Source organism: Lipotes vexillifer, unplaced genomic scaffold (genome assembly GCF_000442215.2).
Source record: "Lipotes vexillifer unplaced genomic scaffold, Lipotes_vexillifer_v1.1 scaffold1156, whole genome shotgun sequence".
Taxonomy (NCBI): Eukaryota; Metazoa; Chordata; class Mammalia; order Artiodactyla; family Lipotidae; genus Lipotes; species Lipotes vexillifer.
In genome coordinates, this window is record NW_006773601.1 from 196,295 (window position 1) to 209,136 (window position 12,842).

General features: G+C 40.7%; 1 protein-coding gene across 6 annotated transcripts in view; it reads left to right on the forward strand.

Annotated features, from left to right (window-relative positions):
- ICA1 (islet cell autoantigen 1) overlaps positions 1-12,842 on the forward strand; it is a 145,553-nt gene that overhangs the window by 35,480 nt on the left and 97,231 nt on the right. For all 6 annotated transcript variants that reach the window (XM_007448442.1, XM_007448440.1, XM_007448443.1 and 3 more), the window contains one exon: positions 2,304-2,502. In XM_007448442.1, the coding sequence (XP_007448504.1) occupies positions 2,304-2,502 (199 nt within the window). The remainder of the gene's footprint in view (positions 1-2,303; positions 2,503-12,842) is intronic.

Sequence of the window (12,842 nt, forward strand, 5' to 3'; positions counted from 1 at the left end):
CTTTCCCTCGGTCACTTCACAACGTGGAGATCACGGTGTACCAGAAAAGAGATGGAGTTGTCTCCCTCCCAAACCCAAATCCTTCCATAACGTGGAAAAAAATGAAGGTATCAAAGGGCGTCAAGGAAGCAGGGAGCCCAGGTCAGCGGACCCCACGCTATGCTTCTGGGACTAACGTATCTTGAAAAACTTAGCTTTTACTTTTTTTTTTTTTTTGCGGTATGTGGGCCTCTCACTGTTGTGGCCTCTCCCATTGTGGAGCACAGGCTCCGGACGAGCAGGCTCAGCGGCCATGGCTCACGGGCCCAGCCGCTCCACGGCATGTGGGATCTTCCCAGACCGGGGCACGAACCCGTATCCCCTGCATCGGCAGGCGGACTCTCAACCACTGCGCCACCAGGGAAGCCCCATATATACCTTTCTAAAAATGTCCATAGCATATTATTCCATTATCAGGGCATGCCAGGATACGTTTAACCCAAGCCCTCTGTCCGCTAGTGTCCACTTCTACCTTTTCCTACTAAAGACTAAACATCTTTGGATTAGACCTTTAGGTGCTTTATTAATTATTCCCATTGGGTAGATTTTAATGAATGGAAACGTGGATCAGTCTTCCACTGAAGTTTGATGTTTCCAGTTATTGGATTTTTTTCTTGGTCTAGACTCAGTCCCTTATACCACAAATGAATGGGTTTTCACCTTTCTGATTTTATATGAAACAAGTTACAGAGAAAAATGAGGTGACTTTATATGCCTTTTTCTTTTCTTCAAGATCTGAACACCTATCATCATGTCATTATATCTTCAAAGGTTTCTAACTTTATAACAGTCAAAGAAATCAAGAATATTTTATTCACAAGACTCTGTTTCAGCCAGTTTAGGAAAATTGGCAAACTCTAAAGGAAGAGATAAAGGAGACCAGAAATGAACAGGATTCTTAGAGGAACAGCTGAGGACTCTTTCTTTAAATAGAAGTCTCCAATTTTATAAACCTTCATACCAGCATTTGTTTTACTGACTTATTTGGTAGTCATTGCTACAACAGCCCATTCAGTTTGATGAAAAGTGAGTATTAAATTTAATCCAGTGGTGATAAAACACAAGCTTACTTTATGGTACAACAATGTGTTTTTGAAAACAGCCTGCAACATCTAGGTAGGATGATGTGAGCAAGCTATTTTTAGAGAAGTGCTGAATATTTAACAATGATGCTTTACAGATAAGAGGAAAACCAGAGAAAATAGTAAAAGGAATTTTTTTCTTTTAAACAGTTAATTGCCCCATCTATAATCTTAGAGTGCTCTGCATATGTCTTCAGACATTGATGGAACTGCCAAGAGCGGACTTCAGCTCACTGACACCATTTTTCCCTTCACCTTAGCAAGTTTGCACTTAAATTGAGATGTAAATACTAATCTTTTATTTTTTGAACCTATGCCCCACAACTTCATGGAGACTAGTGTATTTTAAGAGTATAATTCATCTGACATTACTCATTTGGGGGAGGAAGATGAAAGAAGCAGTATCCTCCTTCCCCTCCCAAATAAATATTTTATCCAAAGTTTGATATGCATCAATTTTTGCTGAATAAATAATGGTATGTTATGACCAATATTGTAATTCTTTTATACCCACTTTGTTGTATAATATACATTCATTTATGGTATAGTATCCTTAAGTTTTTTTTTTTTTTTAATAAGAATCAAATCACATAACCTATCTGAAAGTGCCTAACACAGTAGACCCTCCGTAAATGTACTCCTCCCGCTTCCTAGACCATTTAAAGATGCTTCTGTTCATACTTCATTCTCTGTGACTTTTGAAGCAAGCAGCAGATGCCCTGGCCTTTGGAGAGTAATCCAGAATGGCCTAGACAGGGAGACCTCATCCTGCACACATCCATGCCTTCCCAAAGAGCCAGGCTTCAGGGAGGCAGAGGGCAGGGACTGGCCAAGAAATGGGAAATAGTCATGCCTTGACCTTCCTCCGTTAACACAAGACTGGTTCCAGCTTTAAACAAGTACTCTGCCCAGGCATGAGGCCACCCCCAACAATACTGATGGAGAGACTCCCCAGTGATACAGTTAAGTAACAGTAATCTAAGGGATCAGCACATGTATAATCATCTCTGGTTGACTCATCAGTTCACATACTTTTCAGTTATAGTTCAGCAAGTATTTCTGCAGCCTCGGCTATGTTTCAGGCACTATTCTAGGCTCATGATTTTAAGACTGGTAAGCTATCAAGGATTCAAATTGCTGGCCCTCTTAGTTTCACTATTGTGGCTTTACCCTCTTGTCTAGGTTGGCCTTGCGAAATCCTTTGTGTCGCTTTCACCAAGAAGTGGAGACTTTTCGGCATCGGGCCATCTCGGACACTTGGCTGACTGTGAACCGCATGGAGCAGTGCCGGACTGAATACAGAGGGGCGTTATTATGGATGAAGGACGTGTCCCAGGAGCTTGATCCAGACCTCTACAAGCAAATGGAGAAGTTCAGGAAGGTAGGAGATTTCATGAGGGTTAACAAAAGGGGTACCTGCTGGAAGATAATGAGATGTGATTTGAAGCCCTCTAGTAAAGAAGATGTAAATCAAAAGCACCAAGGATGCAATTAATCATTGCTGGTGTCTCTTTACGTGACAGAATACCAATTAATGTGATCTATAATTCTCTAAGGATAAGATAGAAGAGACAGCTGGAAATTGCTGGGATTTAGTAACTGGTTTTAATTAAAGTCAGATTTTCATGTAATGTGCAGTTTTTGTAAGGCTGTCACTTGTAGATGCTTCTTCATGCGTAACTAAAAATCAAGATTAGACCAAATGAAACCGGAAGGTAAGAACAGACTATTGGGGAAATCCTTTTTAATTGCTAATGAATATTAAAATTAATAGAGTAATCGCCTTTGTTGCGTTTAGTTGTAGGATTAAATAATGTGGCATTGACTCCATCTGCAGTAGACCCTTCAGCTATTTGTATGGGCAAAATAGATAGCTGAGGAGATGGATATGCTCTTAAATTTACCTGAAATGACTGGTGAGCAGCAGAGGAACAATGTTTCATTGTTTGTTTAAGCGTCCGTGTCCATTTAGCTGTTTGGAGATTTGGTCCTGCGAGGATACATTGCACCACTAGGTGGCAGTCATACACTGGATATTTATGAAAATGCAGCGAGATTTTGTGTGTGTGTGTGTGTGTGTGTGTGTGTGTGTGTAAGCTTGGTAGGTCTTTGTTTGGTCGACTTGGATATATTTCAGGGTATGAAAGACCAAAAAATCAAGCAAATGTTAGGTTTGACATAATATTATGTCAATTGTCTAACTCATTTCAAATGATTCATTTGTAATTGTGGTATTGCTTAAAATACCTAGATTTCTAAGTACATCATTGCAGAGCTGTGAATGGGAAACCCTGCTAGTGTGCAGGAGGTTAGATGTGTGGGATGTGGGAGGGTGGGGGGAATGTGTGGAGAGGGGGGAAAAGAGGGACCTTCTGTTGCTTAAGAATAGGGTCACCAATTGTTGACCCAGGTATTAGATTGACACAAATTCTTTTAAAAGGCAAGTTTTACTTTTAGAATCCATCTCTATGAAGGGACTCAGAGTCCATTTTCTTTCTGATCGTAGGTGGCATTAGTGTGTTAGCAATATCCAATTCCTTAGTAAGGCAGGTTTCTGAGCTCATGGAAAATCGGAACTGAGAAGTTCCTTAAAGATAAGCTAGTGAAACTCACTCATTCTATAAAAGAGATAAACCTTAGGCCCCAAAATAGTAAATAAAACTTTTCAAAGGTTGATAGCTAGATGTTGGCAAACCCAGGCTACATTTGAAATTTCCTGACTTTTTAATCAGGCTGGTAATTTGGTTTGTCTTTGACACTTTATTTGGGGGTTGGAGGAGGATGGAGTGGAAAGGTTAAAAAAGGAAAAAGGAAACAAAATACCCAACATTATCTGCAGGGTATGATGCCAGTCACTGTCTATCGGTTACCTCATTTAAGCCTCACAATAACCAAGACACAGATTTTATTTTACAGAGGAGGAAAACGATACTTAAGTAACTAGCACAAGATCAGACAGGGAAATGAAAGTCAGAATCCTAGAAAATTGCATAATTTTTTCTTTAAGAGAGGAAAGGAAAGGAATTAAAGAACATACTTAAAATTGACAAAGGCATTTTCATAGTAACAACTCTCCTGTGATTTATTCATTCAACAAACATTTATTGTGCACTTTCTATGTGCTGGGTAATACAGTAAACATAAAATTATTTTGGAAGGCAGGAAAATTTCACGTGAAATTGTGTTTATTTGGTTTTGTTTTGAAGGGTGGTTACTAGCTGTGTAAGGATGAAATAAACCAAGCCCTTTGTCATTCGGTTTGAATGTTGAAACATTATGCACTCTGTAGTGTCATCAATCTGTCGATTTTGGAAAATATGGGTTTTTAAAAAAAAAAAAAAATCCTTTGCCATGCAGAAGTAGCTGAAGCAATGCCTTACTCCACAATCCCATGTGTGCTGGATTTACTTTAATAGCTGAACATGGTGTACTTAGACTTTAGAGAAATAATTTTTTTAAAAAGAATTCTGTGTTCAAGTGTATATTTGATTAGACTAGACTCTCCACAAGGACAGGGACACGGTTAGTTCTCTTTACTGCCACAGTCCCAGGGCCAGCCCAGCACCTGGTCCAAGTTAGCACCCATATCAGATGGCCAGAGGCGAGCCATGGCATTTGAGTGTCAGATTCATGCCTTCTCACACCTGTAGAGCTTTCCCACCACATGCAACTGACCTTCTAATGTTTGGGAAATTGATATATATGGCTTTGCAGGTAAGAAGTAGCATTATTAGTTTGTGGCTTGCTGCCCTCTTTGGAATGAATTTAAATTGTGGAGGTTGCTATTTGCATGGAGTTCATGGCATGAATCTTAACTTTGAGTCAGCTTTAGTGTTTTGTCCCAGTGGGATTCCATTTTAAACAGAGTCTCCATTTATCTCTCAGGAAAGTGTTACTGAAATGTGTGTTCTGAGTCCTCTGGGAGAGTGGTCCAGCTCCTTTGGAGTCACCGTGGGAGGGGGAATTTAGTCTCCTCAGAGCCAGCTGCCTCCCTCACATTCTAACTGATGAATCCTGAACTAAATTCTGTTCTTTGGGTTCATACTTTCTGAGGAAACAACATTCTAATTCATACTTCGCAAGTGTGACCCCCCCGCCCCGGGCTGGTTGCAATCTTTAGTGTGCACTTATTCATTTATTCATTCATCCAGCAAATGATATTGAAGCCCACCTTGTGCCAGGCCACCTGCAGCGGGATACAGTAGTGAGTGAGCAGACACAGAGGCTGCCCTGCTGTCCCGGGCAGTCACTTGGAGACAGAGCAAGTAAACATGGTGTGGTAAGGTGAACCGTTGTCTCAGGTAGCACATGGTGCCACAGGAACACCCAGGGCAGACTTCCTGGAGGAAGTGGCATCTAAACTAGCCCTGAAGGATGAGAGGGAAGGAGCAGGGTGGAGGGACTAGGGACAACAGAGTGCCAGTCTGAGGAAGCAACGTGGACAAAGGCCTTTAGGTGAAGGCAAACAGGACGAGATTAGCTCCTTTTAGATCCCTGCAACAAGAGTGTGAAAGGCAAAGGGGATGGGGGGCAGATAAGCAGACCACAGCTGAAGGGAAATCTCCCTGAGGGCCGAGGGGAATGAAAGGTGTTGAGAAGGGGAGGGGAATGATCCAATCTGTGTTCTCACAAGCTCGCTCAGATTTCAGTGGGGAGAAGGGATTGGAAGGGCCCAAGCCTTGAGGCTGGGCGAGCCACAGACGAGACAGGGATACCCCACAGACGAGACAGGGATACCCAGGGAATAAAGAGGGAAGTGGACCAGAGAGAAATAAATGTCCTGTTCTGACCTCCGCCAGACTCAGTAACAGCACCACGTTAATTACAGAGCTCTTCATTCGTTTTTAGAAATGAGCAGAATAAGTATGAATAAATGAAGAGCAAGATCAAATGTACTTTCACTTCCAACCAAGGCTTTTTTCCTAGTGTTTTCAAGATGCTAAGCAACTTTTTAAATAACACGCAGTGAGCATGACCAAAATGATGAATGAAAAACTTAAAATTAAACAAAGCAAATGATCTGTTTTCATTCTGGCACCCTTTGAGCCCACGGGCCCGATGACAGAGCTCTCAGTGGCAACATTAGTAAGTATTTCTTTTATTTTTTCTTTTTTTAACATCTTTATTGGAGTATAATTGCTTTACAATGGTCTGTTAGTTTCTGCTTTATAACAAAGTGAATCAATTATACATATACATATGTTCCCATATCTCTTCCCTCTTGCATCTCCCTCCCTCCCACCCTCCCTATCCCACCCCTCTAGGTGGTCACAAAGCACCGAGCTGATCTCCCTGTGCCATGCAGCTCCTTCCCACTAGCTAGCTATTTTACGTTTGGTAGTGTATATATGTCCATGCCACTCTCTCACTTCGTCCCAGCTTACCCTTCCCCCTCCTCATATCCTCAAGTCCATGCTCTAGTAGGTCTGTGTCTTTATTCCTGTCTTACCCCTAGGTTCTTCATGACATTTTTTTTCTTAGATTCCATATATATGGAATCTAAGCATTTATTAAGTGCCTATCTTTGGGGATGGAAGTACAAAGAGGAGGGAAAGCTTGATCTCAGCCCTCGAGAAGGACCCTGCTAATCATCTGTTCCTTGTCAAAATTACCATGGTAAACAAGACACCTGGAGAGTGGGGCCGTGTGTAGCTCTTCTCCTAAAGACCAAATAATGGGAAATGGTGGATGCATTTAAATGGGCAGGGCTGGGCTGCTGTTGCCATTGGAAACGCTCCTGACAGTGTGATGCACCCCAGGAGGGAAATGGATGGGAGAGGAGGCCACAAAGTATTTTATGAGCAGTTACAACGTGTGATATATGTGCCCTTTGAAGGCAGAGTAAAAGGGTATAACTTAAAAATAGAAGTCAGCTTCTTGTAGCAGATTACATCAGCTTAAGTTGTGAGCTCACAGAAGAGCTTTTGCAGCCTGATGCCCTTGAGAGGGTCCTCCTGGGGTCAGTTAAGTGTCTTGTTTTTCTTGAAAGTCAGAAATGGGATAGAGGGTAATTATTCTAAATGGAATAAAAGCTGTGCTAGGTGTAAGAAAATATTTCTGAATCCTCTAAAGAGATAATATGGAAATGTATATGTGGGCATTTGGATTAGTTGGAGTCCTTATAGACAAGGACAAGGGAACTGGCGTTTTAATGAGGGCCATTTATTAAGTGGATTAATGAAATCCTACAGCATTTGTCTTGTGTTTCACCACCATAATTCAAAAGGGTATCAAAAAAGTATTGTAGGGAATGTGAAAGACACACTGGTGTTCTCAGGCTTGTATCTATTTAAAAGAATGCTAGATTTTGGAGAGCTGTGAATTCGCTAGACATATTATCGAAGGGTATGTTACCGTGAGAAGGTTTGTTAACAAATGGTGGTGGCTTAATAGGTGCGGACATATTAGAGTCATCTGTCAGTGGTGTCCCTGTGTCCCCACTGAAGGTTTGGGTCTGTGGAGCTTGATCAAGGACTAGTAAACAGCAGTATTGACACCAGAGGGGTTTTTTTTCCTGTGGACAAAGACTTGGGTTAATTAATTTGACAGTATCATTAATTACTGCTGAAATCATTGGTCTTTGTCAGAGGTCAGGCTCTTTTAGCAATTGAGGGCAGGTCCCATGGGATCTGGAGATGCCAAGTAACGCAGGCGTGTCACTGCTCAGCCATCTCCCTGTTTTGCAATAAAGGCCTTTCCTTTTTGCCTGAGCCATCCAGCTTTCAGGCTTAACCCAGTGTTCTGCTTCTGTTCACGGCCAAGGGCGGGGCGGGGCTCCACCCAGCAAGTTGTGTTGAGTGAGTGTGGAAAATGTCAGGATTTGGTCCATACAGTAGACCAGCAGTAAGTATCTGTGACGGCAGTACCTTGACTCCCAGGGCTTTGCCCAATTCATACGTAAAAGCGGAGGGAGGATTTGACCCCTTATCTCTCTGTCTTTTCTGGTTCTAAAATTCTCTGCACTGGCTTGAGTCCTTTGATGAGGTGAAAGTTCCTTTTGTAAAACTAACACACACTATCGTATCTGTTTCACAACCCTCCATCTTCATTTGTTGGTATTTGATGTGTGCTTGTTATTTGTTTTGGTTGTTTAACTAGGGTGCCTGTTTTTTGTGGTCCCCAAGAAGATTGAATCTAGCTGCTAGCCACCACCTTTGTGTTGCTGTTTCTTTATACTACCTAAACGCCAAAAGAAAAACATGCTATTTTCACATGGCACGACGGGGAAGGGAACAGATCATTATGCCCTCGCTTTCATTTCTGAATTTCATGAGATGAGGCCTTTGCGGCCTTGTATGTCTTTATTGATTTTCTCCACTGAACTTGGTGAAGAGCAAAAATTAGTTTCAGGGTTAAGCCAAGACCATTTGGAAAAGCATGCATGAAACAGCTAATTCTTGCAGAGCTGATGGCTGGCTGGCTTCTGCTAGTGACTGGAAATAGAGAGGAGGAAGAAACATGACCTCAGAGTGGGGTGGCGGGATGCTCTGTTCCCAGCCCTGCCTACACCAGCTGTGAGAGCTCCGATTGGGGTAATAAGCCGGCTGCAGTTTCTCATCCACTCAAGGAGAGGGTAGGTACTAGATGATCACCAAGCTCTCTTCCAGCTGTAATATTTGTAGTTTTCCTCTAAATCGTTAAGCTCTAAAATCATTAAGCTCATCAGTAAAGAAGTATATACACTTGAGCAGGGCTAACGTGTCCTTTTGTGTAGTGTTCTCCTACTACAAGCAAGTTATGGTCTTGTTGCATTTGCTTGGGCCTCTTGCTGTTTCTCTAATCTTGGACTCTGGAAAACAAGAATGTTTCACTCCTAATTCTTGGGTAGAGGCGCGCTTGGCGTTTACAAAGTGTTAATATTTGTCTCTTATTTAGATATTCATACTTTCGCGAGGGTCAGAAACCTGTGGCCCACGGGCCAGCTGCCTAATTTTGTAAGGTTTTTATTATTAACACAACCATGCCCATTCATTTACTTATTTTCTGTGGCTTTCACAATTCCATGGCAGAGTCGAGTAGTTAAGGACAGAGACTGTGGTCTGCCAAGCCAAAATATTTATGTTCTGCCCCTTTACAGAAAGGTGTTTGCTGTCCTCTAATTTATAAGCACCTCCAGTACATGTTGAAGGTGGTTTTTTATCATAAAATGTACCATCTCAACCATTTTTAAGTGTCCAGCTCGGTAGTGTTAAGTATATTCATATTGTTGTACACAGATCTCCAGAACTTTTTCATCTTGAAAACCTGAAACTCTATACCCATTAAACAACCACCCTCCAATTCCCCCTCCCCCAGCCACTGGTAACTATCATTCTACTTTCTGTTTTTAGGAATTTGACTACTTTAGATTACCTCATATAAGTGGAATCATGCAGTATTTCTCTTTTTGTGACTGGCTTATTTCACTTAGCATAATGTCCTCAAGGTTCATCCATGTCGTAGCATGTGGCAGGGTTTCCTTCCTTTTTAAGGTTGAATAATCTATTGTATGTATACACCACATTTTATTTATCTGTTTATCTATCAATGGACACATTTGGGTTGCTTCCATCCCTTGGCTATTGTAAATAATGCTGCTACGAACATTGGTGTGCAAATAACTCTTCAAGACCCTGCTTTTAATTCCAAATACATAATAAACAAATATAGTTTATTTGTAGTGTTATAATCTCTCTTTAGTGTTTTATTTAATCCTGCCATTGAATAAAATTGAGACTCAGGCTATGCAAGCAAGGAGTCATTTGATTTTGATGTTATCATCTTGGAAGATACTATCTACACATACTAATTCATAATTCAGGGACTTCCTTGGTGGCACAGTGGTTAAGAATCCTCCCGCCAATGCAGGGGACATGGGTTCGATCCCTGGTCTGGGAAGATCCCATATGCCACGGAGCATCTAAGCCCGTGAGCCACAACTACTGAGCCCCCGTGCCACAACTACTGAGGCCTGTGCGCCTAGAGCCTGTTCTCCACAACAAGAGAAGCCACCGCAATGAGAAGCCCGCGCACCACAATGAAGAGTAACCCCCATTCGTCGCAACTAGAGAAAGCCCTCGCGCAACAATGAAGACCCAGTGCAGCCAAAAAAATAATAATACACTTATTTAAAAAAAATTCATAATTCATATTGTCTAATTTCTATAAGAATGGTAAATAGTTGGACTCTTAAAAAAAATAGACATACGTGATACCGTAAAAGCTAACGTGTCAACTTAAAGTAGATTTTTTTCCTCGGTCTTGAGAGAGGTATAAAATCTTTACATATGGCATTTCTCTAACTGTTTGAAGGAAAAGCTTGCTTAACTCTCAAGTTTCAGAATGGTCTCTGGGCAAAAGTTCATTATCAAAGTGTGAACTGATCCAGTCCAAAGATAGTTTTCCTTTTGCAAGATTGTCTGACTTTTCTTCCTAAGACTTACATGTCTTGGATGGCATATGCAAGCCTGGTCTGTAGAATTTCGTGGATGATAATATACAAAACATACAGATTTTACTGAGTAGAACCATCAGGTTCCAGATCGAAATCTTATAACCATGGCTTTCTCAGTGCCTCAGCAGCTAGAATCTCTCGGATGAATTCATTATTTCCATGTTTCATCACATTGTGTTTTTGGCTTCAGGTTTGGGGGGTGGCTGGTGCCCACGACACCCTCCCCCCTTCTTGAAACCACAGACTATTCCATCTGCCTCTGTCTCCTTTTGGTAGCTCCCGGAGAAGATGTCATTTTAGATTATGGTTTAATGGAAAATTACTGTATTCAAGTAGTATGATATACTACTTACTGTCTCTATAGTTTGTCTCCAAGTTTGTCATGTCAGTATATCCCTCTAGATTACCCTGTTCCTTTTGGTTAACAGCTCAAATATCATCTTTCCCAGCTAGTCCTCTTATTCCCTCATGGTAACTTGGTTGCAATTTTTACCATCTTCAAGAATTTAGTATAAAAGAAGACAGTTGCACCCTGGTGGGTTAACTTAACACCCTCTTTTTAAATGTTTATGCTTTAGGGATCTATTCCACTATGCTATTATTCTTATTTTACAAAATGGTGGTTTACTTAGACACACAAAATAGAATGTGGATTTTATTTAATTTCAAACAGGAGCAATGTATCTACTCTTGCCTGAATGCCAATAGCTTTATAGCACTGTAAGTTACTTTTATTAGAGTTAAGAGGAATTTTCTTCAAATACATTCTTTCCAACCAGACTTTTCAGTGACAGAAAAAAATAATGACTTGATGGTTGTCTAAACTGTCACTTTTACATCTAACTGGATTTATAAATTGGCTATGGAGAGTTCATATTTCAGAAAGAAAGCTCTGAATCACAATCGCTTTAGGAAAACACCTGGGTTCTGTGTTAGTTTGTCATCAAGGTATATTGAAAGAATTTGAATACCACTTTTTAAATGATTGAATTATTTTTGTGAACCCCTAATAAAGCATTCCTGACAAGATTTATCCGAGCAGTATTGGCCCAATAATGGAGTCATAGACTGTCAGTGGTTTCACAGGTTTTCCTGTCTGTCAGTAAAACTCAGAATCTCCTTCATCTCAAGTCCAAGTCCATCCACACCTCAGTGTTTGAACAATCAAAAGAATGAGTCAGTAGTATTTTCCATTCACAGTTCTGAGATTTAAAAAAAAAAAAAGGTATTTGATGATTCCTTGATTTCTAGGGAACAGATGTAATTTTAATCTCGGAGGGAAATTAGCCAGGGAGGCCCTCATGTGACCCAGTATATGACCTGGGCATAGTAGCTCTGCTCACTAAAGCGTGCATGATTCAGCTCACTCCTCTCAGAAGGCTTCCCTTTGCCTCCTTTAATGAGTTTTTAGTAAAAGTAAAACCTTAAACAGAAAGCATCAAAGTGTATGTGCTTACCCTTCTAGCATAAATTTTTCAGGACAATTCCGGGTATAAGAGTATTATCCCAAGTGAAAAAATTCTGTTTCCTATTCAACAATTATCCCACACTTAATCATTACACAAGATAAATGAAACTCATATTTAGGAGCCCTAAAACCTTACACTGGCCAATTTTACATGGACTCGGGGAGCCCTTAGAAGAAGCGGGCCCTTGAAAGGCCATTGGTATAACTTTGAAATGAAATTCCCACATGCATTAATCAGGCTTCTGTTGTTCTCATCAAATGAAATATGATTTTAGGGCTTGGTAACACTTCACAGTTGATTGGCTCTTTCTATCCAACTACCCATCTATCTGTCCATCCATCTATTTAAATTCACTCCCCAGCTGTGATTCTGAGACAACCATTGTCATTTAGATTCTGATTCCTTACTGTGGTTCTTCTGGTGACCGCTGACATTGGAATAAGGGATACTACTCAAGATAGATTAATTATATAAACAAATTGAGGGATGGGTTTTTTTTTTTTTCCTGCTTTGTTCTTTTAAATCTTTTTTTTTTTTTTTTCCTGGGCCTGTAGAGATGGGACTCTGCATTCTTATGAGCAAAAATAGTTCATGGGTATTAGTTCATGTTCTGAGAGGTCCAGGCAGAGACTTGAAAAATACCCACATCTAGGGAGGAAGAACCATATGGAAAGCCCATAGATGAATGCATGGGAAATAAATGAAGAAATTTCTCAAACAGACAGAAAGCTGAAAAGAAGTTAGTGGAGTAAAATATATTACATTTAGAATCTTGTACCCTTTCAATTTTTTTTTTTGTTTGTTTTAAATTAGGGAAAG